Source organism: Plectrocnemia conspersa, unplaced genomic scaffold (assembly GCF_051122295.1).
Source record: "Plectrocnemia conspersa isolate PC_06_02 unplaced genomic scaffold, ASM5112229v1 ptg000010l, whole genome shotgun sequence".
NCBI lineage: Eukaryota > Metazoa > Arthropoda > Insecta > Trichoptera > Polycentropodidae > Plectrocnemia > Plectrocnemia conspersa.
This window is the reverse complement of record NW_028277174.1, coordinates 12722793-12739563: the sequence shown is the minus strand read 5'-3', so window position 1 is coordinate 12739563 and position 16771 is coordinate 12722793. Positions and strand designations below refer to the sequence as shown.

Genomic DNA, 16771 nt, shown 5'->3' with positions numbered 1-16771 from the left:
TCGTATACAACGTGCAATACGACTCGCCCCCCAGAGATTATTATTTATTCATGTGCATAAATTTTATATTTACATATTAATTTAACGCAGGCGTATAAAATTGTTAATCGTTAATTGGACAAGAGACGGGTCAAACGTATAAATAGTCGGAGAGATAGTAATTTAGTGTTTATTTATTTATGAATTTCGCGTTAGGGAAGTGTTCAAATTTGCACAGTCTGTGTATAATTTATGGTGCGTGCGTATAAATCTTTGCAAATCGTAAAACTGCGTGTTGCTGATTATACATGTATGATACGGTAGCTGTCAATTGTAAATTTGTTTAATTTAATATTTAATGTAATTGATTGGATAATAAATTAGGATACATATTTAAATAGCTAATTGTAAATTATGTTATTAATTGTTTTTGTATTTTGTTAGTTCAACGTAAGATTTACGAGTTAAACTCGAGGGACAAAAAAAATTTGTTTTGGTGGAGGTACTGTTAGCCAGAGAATAGTTGAGCGCTGCTTTAATAAATTTCGAACGGGTGACATTAAACATGCAAATGAACCACGAGAAAGACCTCCATTTTTTGTTAATGAAGAAAAAAATGCGATACATTGTTGAAGCTAATCCACAAATAACTGTATGGAAAATCGAAATTAATATACTCTTCTGCAGAAGCTTTAAACACCAAGCAAATAAAAACTACTAATAAATTAATTTTAATATTGCGAATCATAATAGTAACTGTGATTATTCGAGTAGGTATTTTTAAACTCATCAGCAAATATGCGGAGCTTTCACTTTATCAATATATTAAAACTGTTACAGCCCAGCGATTTCCAGTTTATTTAAATTGAAAGAAGCCTATTCATATGAATTAAAAATACCCAATTCGGATTGTTTGATACAAATTACTTTTACATCGCTTTGTATGTCGATATATCGAATTTCAATGAGAAAAAGAATACATCCTCCGTTTCAACATTGCGTTTTTGCAATTTAGGACGAAAGGCAAAAAGCGATGATTTGATTAAAACTTGGAATCCCTGATGATGCCAAAATTAATTACAACTTTCGTGGATGGCTTTCGAACCGGCACAAATCGAAGTTGGCTTTTCAATGTATAATATATTTATTGTACATACATTTGTATATACAGAGCGTCCTATTAAAATATGATTGTGGATATACAAACACACACTATGTATCTATAGAAAAATTCAACATTGTGGTCTATAAAATAGTAAAAAATAAATGTCTCAGAAAATCATGGAGAATAAATTATAATAAAACAGACCGTGATATTAGGAGAAGCTATAGTCGACGTGACAGGCGTACAATATACAGCTACTAAGTAAGTATTGAGACACCAGACTGAAATCAAAGTCTGTAAATTTGTGATATTATTACAGTTATCATTATTAATTTTATTTTACTTTTTTTTTATCACGTTGAGTTAGAAAAATGTATGAAAACCTAACCCATGATGATCGATCATAATTATAATTATAAATTAAATATCTATTATCATGTAGATAATTAGATACACGACTCAATATTATATGTTTTACAATACGTCCTCCTGTATACATAACATCCATAATTCGATTATTGTAACACAATGTACCTTCTGTGTTTGTTCGACTTTTTGCAACCAAATACGTGTCCCCTAATGAATAGAAAGCCAGTGTCGCCAACACGGTACGTGTTAATTGTCGGCTTATGCCGAACATAAATTATAGACGGAACAGGTTCTACAACTTTTTGCGCTTACCCATTTTTCTCAATATTGTTGATATGGCGCCTATGCGGACGGTCGGGTGTGGGCGGCCATTTTTAGTGTTTTTTTTTTTTATTTCATACATTTATTCTCCTTTTATATTATTCCACCTTTAAGCCCATTCATACAAAGAGCCCGGCGCATAAACGCGGCTCGATACAGACGTACGACGGAGGTTTTATGTGGGAGATTTTTTTGAATTAAGCACACAATACATTTTATGTTGTTTATTAGTTTTTTTTATGAGTGTAATTTCAATATTTTTAATGCTATGTGTGTTGAATCGGAAGCGAACGATGTGATAAGTGATAAAACTAAATGGATTTTAATTTTAAAACCTCTATTGAATTATAAAAATCGTTGTAACATGTTTATGATATATTTACTATATGTGCAATATAGAAATATAGAGCAAATATGTTTTATTTTAAATGCAGTTGTAACCAACAAACTTATATCAAATTGAACTGATAGTTTTGTAAAAATATATATAAGTTGAAATAAATTCAGGGGCACCCCGACAAAGCGGCGCAGGACATAGCCGCGCAAAGTCAAAACAAAATTCATTTTATAACATGGTTTTTATTTATTAATAATTACAAATATATATAGGAAGAGGGAGGTGTCTCGCTACCGCTCGCGCCGACTTTCACTGTAGAACCAAACAACTTAACATTTTTGTTAATGATATTGTATTGATTTATTTTCATTTCGGTATATTTTGTAACTGTCCAGCATCATCCAATCTATGACTAACTGTTCAAAAAGCGAATCACTAGTGATAGAGCTGTCCACAAAACAAAATAATTAGAACTAAAAAAGCATTTTCTTTCATTTTATTCAATTTTATAAATTTGATTTGCGCGGCAATGTCGGCGCGGCTTTATCGTCGCGGCAATGTCGGGGTTGTATTGCGCGGGATTGTCTTGCGAAGCTATGTCGGGGCGGCTTAGTCGGCGCGGGATTGTCCGGCGCGGCTTTGTCGGGTCCCCAAATTTAGGTCATCGTGAAAATGTTACAAACATAAAAAAGAATACATAATATATAAGAAAAACAAACAAAGATGAAAAATCATAAAATACGAATCAGACCAGCTCTTCGCAGCTGACATTAAATATATTCATATTCAAGGCTAACGTATTAGGGAGCTGGATGGCGAAAACTCCAGACTCTAATGAGCATCAGAAGAGGAAGCGATTGTGACTTTCGAAGACTTTATGTGAACCAAAACTGGAATTCATATAATTGGATTGGCAAGAGTAACCTTCAGTAACTTTAAGAACTGCTTAGCGACATACAACTTTCTACGAGAATCATCGAATCGTACATCAGCGCTCCTAAAATGTAAATATGTACTGGAATACAAGAATGGATCAGTGTATATTTTTGAAAAATTCTAGTATATAGTATAAATTCTCAAAGATTGAAATTTTATGGAGCATATTTTTTGTTAAAAATTAAATTTGTACAAATATTTTTAAATGTTTTTTTTTTGTAATATTTATTAGAATACTATTTTAGATTAAATATAATCCAAAATACATACATTTTAGTATATTTAGAATCGTATTATAGCATTTAAGCTAAATAAACTATTGTATTATATAATATAAATTGACTAGTAAATTATTTAGTACAAAAATTAAATATCTTTATAAATTAATCCAAAATTAAGTTTATATCACTCTGTTTTATTATATAAACTATGTAATACGTAGTTTTATTGACGTGTGAGAATAATATTGTTGTAAATTAATAAATCAGACATTATAAAATTACATACTTATACAAATAATCCCTCGAGTATTTATATTCGCAAGTATTAGCATCGGTAAAGGTTTTTATAAAAATAAAAGCAAATTTATAAAAATATTTTTCTCGTTCGAAAGTATTATACATACATATAATATTGGATAATTAAGAATGTTTTTATATTTACAATCTGTTATGGAAAATATAAATTCGGAACTAATCACACATATTTTCATTCAAAAGCTACATGTGTAAATAATTAATTTGTTTCTAGACGTAAGTAAATAAATTATTTTCCTAAGCAAACAATAGATCAAGCGTTCCAAACATTTTGTATTCATAAATATTTTTTAAGAGTTAAATATAATGCGCATTCAAGTAAAATGTATTGCCAAAAATATTATTATTAGCTATTAAGATTAAAAATTGTGAAGAATTAAAAAAAAATCATAAAATTAAATTAATTTATAATTTTAATAACGATATATAGTAATAATTTAATATCAGATATTTGAGATATTTTGAAATTTATACGAATAGGTATTTTATTTTATATTAATTTTCTTAAAATTATTATTATATATACATGCATATATTCAGTTGTACTTAGATTGAATTTAATTTTATTTATTTTACAATTTTTTTCATTATGACATCTTAAAACATTTGCTATGTAGCTTATTTATTTATTAATAAATTATTTATTTACTTACATATAGATACAAATTAATTATTTACACATTTTAAATGAAAATATGTTTAATTAGTAGTAAATTTCTATTTTCATTACAGGTTTATAAATATGAAAACATTCTTAATTATCTAAAATGTAATATCGTACGAGAGCAGTATATTCAAGAGTTTGCTCTTACCCTATTTAAATATAATATTATATATTTATAACCTTCACGGATGCTGGTATTTACAAATATAATTACTTGAAGAAACTTTGGGGGAGTAGTCGTCACCGAACCTAATGTAAATATAAAATAATAGTAATTAAAGCAAAATTAGTTTATCCTAAAGTTTCCAACCATTATTAACATATGTTTTATTATAAATACAATAGTATTTTTTTATTAATTTATCTTATCTTGTAATTACTATTACTTTTATTTTTAATTCCCATGTATAAACCGGAAACTTAATTTCAAAGTATGTATTTTACTGTTTACTTAATATTGTAAGAAATGTTTATAAAACATATATGTACGTACACGTTAAAAAGCTTTACCATCATAAAATACAATATTTATGTAAACGTAGTATAATTAAAAGCTGTCTTAATTATAATACATGTATAATTATATATTGTGTTATGAGCTTAAACATTTAAAATAATATATAGTTGAATTTCGCAATAATTTTAATATATTTCTACATATTTTTTTAGAATACGCAATAATTGTGATTTATTACTCTATTGATGAAAGTAAAATATTATACTAAAACATCTTATTATGCAAATCTGCAACGTAACGTATAATAAATCACATTACAACAAAATGCATTTCATCCACGGAGAGATAATAAAATCTAATAGGTTCTTACAATATTTCACTGATCTGAATTCAAGACACGTACGGTTATACAATGCACATATCTCTGTACAAACACAGGGTGTCCTAAAAGTTAACGCTGACGTTTCGAAATTGAATAGGTTCGTGATGTCAGAATAATGCACCTTATCAATGCAACGGACAAAATGAAATATTGTCTCTCGGAAACTTCAGTAGTTTGCATGGAGTGCTCTTTCCTTTGTTGTGCAAATGTTGGAATGCACAAAAGGAATTTTTAGGTGTCGCGTACGATTCGTCACACTGTTATGAAACGATGATATAATATTTTCTGTCGAGTCTTTTCACGTAAAGAGACATTACGTAATCTTTTAGCGATCGATTCGAGTGCTCCTCAAACAAGCATTTGCGATCATTGTGCTCGACAATGAGTGAAAGTGCTGGAGATTATTTCTCAATTCGTAGTGATGATCGATCGGTCGCTTCTGGTGGTAGAACTATAGCCAACTGTTTAAGTGAACTGCGTATTCCGGATCGCAAATTATTTCTCGTCGCATTTTCCTGGCTATAAGCCAGCCGAGACGTGACCATATTTATAAAGTGAAAAAATATATATGCGATATATTTTATTTTACTACATGCTTTCGTCGACTTTGTGTAGTTCTTGCCAGAGGCGCTTAACGATTGGCTAAGGGAAAATGGAAATATAAATACGTATGTATATGTTTAAAAAATCGGGTTGAATTTAAAAAGTACTAGCACTTGCCAGATAAAATATATTTTTCCTGGTAGATGAAAATGAAATCCAATATGATTTCACTGAAATGCCATATTTTAAAAAATATTTTCAAGACTGCTTTTCTAAAATTTTCTTTGAGGGATAATCCGAGAATTTATAATTTAGAATCAGGGACGTCATTTCAGCTATTCTTAAAATTCCGATTTAATTAAGATTCATAGTATTCAATTAAATGACATGCATTTTTCTGGTAAAATTCAAGAGAGGGCATATGCCTTCACCTGTCCTCCCCAGATGATATTCCTACTATCACTACCATGGCGCCTAATTTAGGAAAATATAATCTCAGATAATTATGAATAAATTTATTTTTATCTTGAAAACCAATTATTGTCGATCCTATAATAATGGTTTATTTGAAATAATATAGATGTTTTTATTTTTCTTTCTTATCAAAAACGAGTTTTTTGCGGTTAAAATAATTAATAAATATTATTTGATAATTAAATCATAACTTTGGATTATTATAGTGAAGTAAAGCGAAATGTTGTACGTTTACACATACAATGTACTTTTGAAATACAGCTTCATTATGTAACTTGAACGTGTAGTATAAAAGGTTCCAAAAGATTTCCCACAGGTAATTCCGTCGGAATTTGTCGCGGTCGCGATAACTCTCCGAAAACGAAAACGACGTAGATTCAATCTAAATACATTTTTGAGAGCCCTTTATCTATACTTTTATAGCCCTGTGTATAGACTGAAAACATTCGAATTAAAAGATTTATATATTTTAAATACACTTACTTTCTTTTCCAAGTTCGGTCCGTTTTCCATCGCGTACATGATAGCTTCCGATATCTTAGTCTCCAGCCCTCTGATCACATTCTCGACGTTGTAAGGTGTGATTTGAGTCTTGACTTCAATGACCAAGCTTTCCACGGCTTCCACGTAACTAGTCCAAGGCGAGTCCATTTCCGAAATGTACTGAGACAAACAACCCCTGAGTACGTTCAGGCAATATCCATAGCAAGGTTTGGTTTGGACACTCAAACCCTGACACTTCGGACAGTAGGTCATCTTCAGCATGGCTGTGTGACACGCAGATTGGATGGTGTTATCATTGTCCGCGTCTTCTTCGTCCCACAAGGCGTCAGTCGAATTGAGCACTTCGGAGCCTAAGGTCAGAGCTTGTAACAGCACCCTGGTGGCTTCGAGGCTTCTGTAGATCGATCTGGCCATGTGCCTGGGAATTTCCCCGAAGGGCTGTATATCATCAGTTTTCCGCCTCAGGCATGATTTGTAATCGTTGCTGAAGTCCTTGTGCTGCAAGTTGACCACGTGATGATACACCAACGGGAACAGGTTGGTGAAAAAAGTTTTAACTGAAGCTTCGATGTTGAGATCGGAAGCGCTCGACGTTTCGCTAGTGTTGTTTACGTAATTACGTATGTCCATATATAGGGCATTAATTGGCTCCCTAGAAAGTACTGCCATTCTTTGGTAAACCTGCGAGAACAAGTGGTGCGTTTTATTCTCTGACTGCTTGGCGAGCTCTATCACGTGATCTGAAATAATATATAACATATATTAAGTATGCTAGTAAAAAACACATCTGATACAAAGTGCTAGTCCAACATTGTTTATACAAGCTTTATTTATGTACTTTGAAAACTTTGGCAATTACATGCAGAATTGGATGGATAGGGACCATTTACGAGTTTTAATCGACTTGCGGAATTATCTCGGCGTTTTCTCGGTATAATCAGGAAAATGAGCAAAACCTGACGAATAGGATGTGCTATATACAAATCAAGATTAATTCTTCGCACCGTGGATTTGTACTTGTAAATTAAGTCAATTTAAAGTTAATTAAAAAACGTTCATTACAATAAATATATCCTTTAATTGTAACAGCAATTGCTTAATATAAAATATGTTTATATATTTTATATAATATACTTAGCCTCATTATTTTTTTCCGTTTATCAAATTAACAAATAAACTCGTGGCGAACGTACAAATTTATTTATTATTTTTATTTAAAAATCTTTGAATGTAACAATTTGTATATTTGAGCAACACTGGTAATTCATGATATTGATGCGTCTTTATTTTGTTTCGAAATACGAAATAATGAGTCGGTTCTTCTCAACAAAAAATACTTTCACGCCTTTGAAAAACATTTGTGAATAGAATGTTTATCGGCCGTGTCTACTATTACTGAAATTCGCAGAATTCGTTCGTTGAAGAACGTGCAAAAAACTTTCATGTAAAAAAGTTTTGAGTAAAATATAAAATAAAAGTTTTATGTTAAAATATTTTTTATATATTTTAGTATTGGGCATCTTCATCAACCCTGGAGTCTATAGTACACGTATTGGATATAGCTAGCAGTTTCTATGACAATACCGTCTGGAACTTTTTTTCTCAAGTTATTTAAATTTTAGTAATATTATAAATAAAAAAATAAGAAAGCTAAATAAATAAAACTTATTTAAAATATTTCATATATTATATAAACATCTCTATATAATATAATAAAAAATAAATCAATGAGACAATTATTATAAATAAAAGACTTTTATTTATAGTTTAATAAGATCAGAACATTTCTTGAATACATTTTAATTAAATTCAATTCAAATATAAAAACTGAATTTAATTAATAATAAAAAAAAATAGAATTCTATTAATAAATAAATAATTTAATTTTATGCCGAAATAGAATTTATTTCAAATAAGATTATTATTATATATTAAATGATCATTTAATTATTTAACTAAATATATTCATTCAAGGTGGCTTGAACTTGAGGCAACACTTATAAATGTACTTTATTTATGCATAATAACAGCAAATGAAATATAAAAAAAATTCTAGTCATTCTTAAAGTTATTTTTTAATGATAAGAATACATAAATTTATTTAAAATTATGTAAAAACATTAATAAAAATAAACATGGTAGTGAGATTATAATAAAATGACAAATTACAATATGAAAAAGCTAGGTATATTTATAGTAGACAAATTAACATTTTTGATTGTAAGCTTACAATTTTATGAATTAATTTAATCTAAAATAAAAATTGGAATACTTGTTTACTATATGAAATACATACAATGTTGGCTACCGCAGCTAATTTTAACACGAGCGATTGATCATAGAAAGACAAACACAGGAGACCGTTCAGGGTCGGAAAAATCTATAGTCTTTTTGCATTTTTTCTAAATAGCAGTTTATTAATAAAGTATTCTAAATTTAAACCTTAAGAGTCTAAAAATGTGTGGAGGTATTTTGGGGCAATATTCAAGCTAAATACGCTCGTGAACTATAAACATTATTTTTAATTCAATTCCTTCGTTGTACATTATATCAAGGCCATTTTTCTTATCACGTTAAAAAATATTTTGTTCAAATTAAAGGATTCTTTGAAACGTGCCTAAATGAACAATTGAGCTAATTGCAACGTGGGCAGATTAAAATTGTGTCACGAGTAAATTAACACTGACTACACGAAAGGGCACATCAATAAAGAGTAAACAAGAAAATAATGTTTAATTTTAGATGAGGAAAACCTTTAGTTGAACAATTTAGTCTTCTTTATATGTATGTACAGTGACAGTCAAATGAATAGGACATTTTAACGACATGATATTTTTGTTCATAGAAGGTAAATTAATGTGTAATAAAATCTCAGATTTATAAAAAATTATTTAGTGTTTGAGGATTTGAAAGATTATTTAGTGTTTGAGGATTTATATTATTATTAAATAAGTATCAAATAACACCTTCTTGATTTTGCTTTTATATTATCATATGCAATCTAATGTATTATTAAGCTAATTATAGATTATTACCAGTGAATCTGATTGCCTATTTAATTATAAATAGCGATGTACACATATGTATTACTAGACATAGAGCAAATATTAAAATTAAGAAGATCATTGTGTACATAGGTGTTAATTTGTATAACCAAATGCAGAGAGAGGTCAGAGAATCTACATCTCGTGAGAAATGTCTATGTACGATCTATGTGCAGAAAAAATAAAATACATAGCATTATAAGAAAATAAGAAAAACTTAGGGTCATATAGAAGCAGAATAATTGATCAAAAACGCATCATTTCCAATCAATCGCCAATTATCGTCAAAGTGGTAAAAGTAAAAAGACAGCAACCGAACCGGGTATGCAGTTATTGGCCGTGGACCCTAATTAAGATTCACTACAAAGTCATTAACCCTCCTCCCACGATGTTGCACGCTTTTTTTGCTCGAGGCAACTCGTTATTCGGTTTGGCCGTTCGATGCACACAAAAAATATGTTCACCGATCCGATATATTGTGTGTGTACGTATATTGTAAACTTTACTGTCGATCGAGGCTTTGGCGGTATTAAAAAAAATCGGGAATTGTAATTTTGTGAGGATTACGCCATAAAACGACTAAAATATTTGAGCCAATAAACGAAAGCAAATAGTTCATTGAACGAATGTTAGATTTAAAAATTATGAGATAGACAAAGCAGCGTATAACTCTACATTGAATAGTCATTGAAAAAATAAAGCCAGCACTAACGATGAATCAGATTGCATAAAAGCAAACCCTTTATATTAATAAATAACTATATCGTCATCTAAAGCAGTGATACTCAGACTTTTTAATCCTTTATATTTTAATACTAGCGCAATTGCTGTAAATATCTTGATATAAACTGCTTTACTAAAGAAAACATAGACGAGTGTATGCATAATTAAAGTAGGTAAGAAATTATGAAGGGATGAAAATGGCTAGAAGATGAGTTTATTCTATATTTAACTAGCGTTGTTGGATAAATTGCTTGTTTTTCACTACAACTTTGTAGCTGTATTTAAAAAAAACACGCATAATATTGTGGATATATATTTCAATAAATACAAGCAACCATCGTATTTTAATTACTTATAATGTATATAATATTTAATTAAATATTATTTACATAATTTATTTTATACTTTAATTCGGATAAAAACGGATGAACAGATGATAAAAAAAATTACTTAAGTATAGAAAATGGGTGCCGCACGTGCTATAAAAAAAATATTTAAAGTTATATTTAATTGTATTGTAACAGGTGATAAAAAATATGTAAAGTTCATAAATCAACGGAAATTACTGTAGATTAACCCAAAGTATTATATTTATACATATTTTTGATCGTATTGTGACAGGTAATTCAAAGTTAATAATGCGTAACAATATCAAAATAAAATTGAATATACTGTTAGTATATAAAAAACAACAGAAAGTACAGATCAAATGTAGTAAAAATGAATTCAAAGCGTATTTTATACCACGTTTTGTATTTAAGGATGTTTTTATTGTATTGTGTGAATATTGCCTGACAATATCAGAAAAAAATTAAACGATTAGTATATATTGGTATTAATAATGTGGCGACCACACACAGATTCCCACGTTTGAAAGGGTATTATTTTCAAAATTTGCGTAAATTTACTTCGACCAAAATGATCATCCATCAACAAGGAAACGAGACAATAACGTAAAGGATGGACCACACAAAAACCCTCGTTACGACCAGAAAAAATAAATGTTCTTACTGTAAATATTCTTCGTCATTGATTTAATATTTCTTTGTTGCGAAACGTTCACGGACATCATAAATCCGGATCGACAAGATTCCCGTTGCAATGTAATACGACTTTGGACAATGCCGATCAAGCGAATGTCGCTTTGTAATAGCGTGTACCTATTTCGCTGTTCTAAGAAACGACTACATCTATTGGCTGGATGATCGCTGCATGATTGGGATTGGTCAGAAAGCTTTGCAGCCCTGGATACTTAAACATGGATTCCGATGATGAGAAGGCAGTCACAAGCAGCCACTCGAAGAGACCAGCAGATGCCCGCCGCCTACTATACAACATACTGTCATGGGCATTCACATCCCAGAAAGTATACTGTCGCTCCCACCCCATCTACAAGCCTTTGAGGACCTTCCACAGACATCATCACTTCGCCAGTTATTCCACACCCGCTCGGAGAAAACATCTCGCAATTGTAATATAATCTAATAAAACTCTAACTAGATTCGCCTGCGTCTTACTGGCTATGAAGTCACACCCCTAGGGTTCTCAAACCTTAAAATACTATAATGCAAAATCGAACACGTTGATAAATACAGATAAAAGGTAGATAAAATTTAACTCAAACATCTATATTTTTTATTAAAGCATTTTTTTGATCGTGATGATACAAAATAAATAATGCGTGGCAAAATCATAAGAAAATTGAATGCAAAATTTGAACCGGTTCAACGGAAAGTACAGATCAAAAGTAGTGAAATTAACCTAATTTTTATTATTACCTCGTTTTGTATTAAAGATTTTTTTTGTGATCAGAAGAAAATTAAACGATTAGTATACCATACTATATTTGCGTTAACACAGTCAGTCCGAGAGCTATCCATTTCATCATTATTCATAATTTAGAAAGAGATGGCAAGTTTGGGTTTATGTTCTTACTATTAGCTTTAAAGCACACGAGACGGATATACGTCCGATATACTTATCATTACTTCGGTTCATTTATTGGACAATTTATAGAATTTTTATTTTCTATAAATGTGTTCAAAAAATAAACCCGAGTAATGTATTTCTTTCTCAATTATGAATCATGATGAAATGAATAGATCTCGAACTGACTCTGTTAACGCAAATAAACGAAAAGTTAAGAGCAGACGTAGTAGAAATAAACGTAATTTTTTTATGAATATTAGAATTTAATTTCAGATAAAATACAATCAGAACCAAATTCATTATACATAAGTCTGGATGTTTACGATAGATTGAAATTTAATTAAATATTACCTTATTATTAAAAATATTCATATTATACAATTAAATATTCTCTATAAATACAATTATTATTATACGTGAATAAATAAATTGCACGTTTGCTTTATGTTTATATGATATTTTTAATACACAAAATGTGTTTTAAATCTAAAGCTATTTTAATACTGATTTGTGTCAAAGCACACGCGAGTGTAAGTTAGTAGCATAAAATTAAAAGCTTAAAATAATTCCATTTGATAAATATGTGAATGGAAGTGGGCTAATCTTTTGAAATCGCGCTTTTGACTATCGTCTTTCGGACTGCCTCGGACAGTTCAGTTAGAACAGAATTAATTATCTTCTATTCAAATCAAACGAAATGTACTGTTATATCCGGATCAAGAGTATTGATCGACTTCTTGATCGTTCATGCTAATACAAAATGCAATAAGGTCAAATATTCGCTACTATTCTACAGAAACATTTTATACCAGTATATTCATGAATTATATAAAGAAGATTAATGCATTTCACTATTATTTATATAAATAAAATGCGACAGAAATATTCACATCTATTTTTGTAGATTGCCCTTTTTACGTTTACGTTTGAATTGATTTATCAAAACATCACAAATTAAAAAGCATCACACTTGAGTCGATTAATCAAGTTGAAATGGCAAAAGCGAGCGTTTATAGTGTTCGAACTTTAAAAGCCCTGCCGTATTGAGATAAAGAATAACTTTTTTCTACGGAATCCGCTCTTAATGGCCGCAAAATCGATTTTATCGAATGACTTAACGTTTAATGCGGGGTCATTTGTTAAATTGGATTTGGAACTCGTTAATCATCGCAAGCAATTAATCAATATAATGTCTCTAATTTAATAAATCTGTCGAACTGGAAATTTTAACGCTGGCGATAAAAAATCCTGACATATTAGATAACTTAATATTTTTTATTCTCTGTCAAAAAAATCTTTTCCATACATAGAGTTTAGGCGAATTGTTAAGGAAAAGCGTGAAAACACGTACGAAGTAGGTATAAATCAAAATTTCATTTTTTTCCTGGCACTCGATCGGCATATGTGAAATATTGCGCATGTGAACTGATAACACACTCGATTTTGTATGTTGTGTAAAGATGATATTATATTATATCAATATACAACTCAATAATTTATATTGCGCAATGAAAATCTGCCTTTTAAATTGATTTCATAATCGTTTTGGAGACTTGCCCGTTTATTTTTCATATACATAACTTATATGTATTATGCATAGCCGTAAACCACTTGTTTGAGAGAAGCTAATGCCAAATATACTAATGTGCATTTTAAAATATTGCAATTTATAATTTAAGCAGCTGATAAAAATGACACAATATTACAATCGAAAGCATCTGCAATTTCCATCTCTTCTTTGGTATATAATATTTATCAGAAGCCTCCATTATCGAAAGCTTTAACCATATGCAAGGTTTATTGAATTTCTAAGCATTTCTCGAAACAGTGTGGGATCTTGATGTTTATTTAATATTTAAGCCACAATTGTTCCACTTTCGGAAGCATTGAATAATTGACGAGAAGTGGTAAATCCCACCAAAATCTAAAACTTTATATCTATACCTATATGTAGTATCACGGAAGACTTCCCTGTAATCTATTCCTGTTTATGCATCGATTACTCACCCCATTCGAAAGCCTTGTTGTGTTAAGATATTTAATACTAATAATAGATCATTCATGTATTTGTTATTATATAAATGTATCCGTGAAAACGATCTATCGCCCATTAAACGGTAGCTTCAATCTGGTAGCTAGTTTGATTGAAAACATTCGTGACCGGCGGCGATTAGAAGTGGAATAACGTTAAGCGTGTAATGGACAAAACCAACACGAGCTATTATTTCTGATAAGGCAGCGGTTCGTAAACGGTGGGCCGCGGGCGCCTGTGTCTCTCTCGGTTCTACGTGAGATGGAGATTGCGCACGTGTCGCAACACGTGACGGGGAGGCGGACGAATTTGGTATTACCTGTGTGTAAACGATTAGGGACACGTGCTCGGGTCTGGAATTTTCGAAAAAGCTTTATTGATATTCAAAAAGGTGTGGTGTCGAAGGGTAGTAGATTATCTTTTGACTCTTGTAGGCACAGCTTCATGTATAAAGTAAAAATTATACTCAAATTGATCTAATAATTAAAAATATTATGTAACCGCTACTATTCAAAAGTTGTGGAAAAACTTAAAAGAGCCATTGGTTTTATCAAAGTAAGACAAGTCATGGTATTATCAAATAAAGGCATGTCCGAAATTAAATACATATGACGTAAGATCTATTAAAAAATAATATAAAAGATAAATATTTAATGAGTCGAAAGTAGGTAAATGTAAAATGTAAGCCTGATATTGATTCTAGACGTCACACATATTATATTATTCTACAGAAATAATTAAATTTTACTGGTATTCTAAAACCTGTTATTATTTATCTATGTAGAACTTATTTATGCCATGGGATTAGATATTAGCGGTCCCCGGCCGACTTTGTGGCAATATTTCAGAATATGAAAACCATCTGGTATTTAGTGGTTAGATTAAATGGATTAGTATTGGCTTAGGCATAGTTTCCATTGCTATAACCGGTTGAGTTTAATTTTATTATATGAAAAGTAATTTTTTATATTGTCTGATGAATGATGAAGATCAAACATTCAGTGAAAATTGATGGAAAAATGAAAAACTTCATAACTGAGAAAATATTATGTTGATATATATTTTTGTAGTGCTTATAAAATACTTAATAAACTTATATTCATTAACCACAGCGACTCACCAGTGAGACACTTGTTGATTATTTTTTTAAATAATTAAATATTATTGTACTAGCTTCAGTAAGTATTTTATATTTATTTTTAGAAAGAGATACTGACGCTTGAAGAGAAATAACAGGTGACTCACTAAAAAGTCGCCGGCGTTTAAAGGGTTAATACAAATGTTTAAATATAGCATTTTATGGTTGATATGTAAATACACTATAGTTTTATTAAATTATTATTCAAATACAAATATAAAATCTTGCTTCCGACCACTGAGCAAGGTAATTGGCTCAGGAACGTCATTTGAAAGGAGGGGGGAGGGGGCATGTGGTAAAATTTGCCTCCACTAGAAGATAGCCAGTAAAATGCATGGCATTTAATGAAATACTATGAATTTTAATGAAATCTAAATATTAAAAAAACGACCACTGACTGACTAACTTTTACAATAATCTGAAATAATGTCTCTAATTCTAAACCAGAAATTATCCCTCAAAAAAATCACGAATCTATCCCGATTTTTTATAATATCTAATTATAGTGAAATCATATTAGAATATATTTTCACCGGTGGATATATATTATTAATATTATTATATGATTTGAACTTTTCCATTCATAGTAATGTATACATTTACATTATTATCATTATTTATTTAGATGAATGTATATGTGTATTTTTCGGTGAAGTTATATTTTTACCAGTGAAGTCACAATACATTTTCACCAGTAGATATATATTTCTACTAGCAAAAATATGATTTAAGTGATTATGATAATTATAAGCTGCTCTAAATTTGACAGTTGCGAAATTTGATGTTCAAACCCAAACTTAACCTACACGAATTAACTAATTATAGTGTTAGAACTTTCATTAGGTCAAGACCAAAATAAAAACTAAGCCAACTCAACTCTCAGGAGAAAATAAGCGGAAGAAGTACAGACAGACGTCGCATCTCGCATATTGCTTCATAGTTTGTCTGCATTTGGATAGTACACTATGATTTAAAAATATGATAGCTATTCTTACTAATATTACTATGGGCTTCTAATATAATAGGACTGATCAAATTATATTCAAACCCAATTTTGGTCAAAAGGAGGGCGCAAAACCAATTATCACTTCTCAGAATTCAAAAATTCACGTCAAAAGCAATAAAATCGTGTCGGCGCCGTCGCAGTTGGAACGCTCAGTAACGAGCGTTTATATTTTTACTAGAATAAGTGTATTCCAATATGATTAATGACTCAAACCATTAATCATTATGCCTGCATTACACTCTCTGGAAGTTGTCCGAACCGAAGCTACAACTGAAGTAGGCCGAGATCTACG

The 16771-nt window shown here is 30.2% G+C and overlaps 1 protein-coding gene and 1 long non-coding RNA gene across 2 annotated transcripts in view; one reads left to right on the top strand and one right to left on the bottom strand.

Moving 5' to 3' along the window:
* Positions 1 to 16771, bottom strand: part of dally (division abnormally delayed protein) — a 217380-nt gene that overhangs the window by 12989 nt on the left and 187620 nt on the right. The window contains exon 3 of the mRNA XM_088194287.1: positions 6587 to 7347. Coding sequence (XP_088050413.1) covers positions 6587 to 7347 — 761 coding nt within the window. The remainder of the gene's footprint in view (positions 1 to 6586; positions 7348 to 16771) is intronic.
* On the top strand, positions 1417 to 2779 carry LOC148230663 (uncharacterized). Its single transcript, XR_015810935.1, has 2 exons — positions 1417 to 2349; positions 2390 to 2779. It is a non-coding gene; the product is annotated as an uncharacterized LOC148230663 (long non-coding RNA).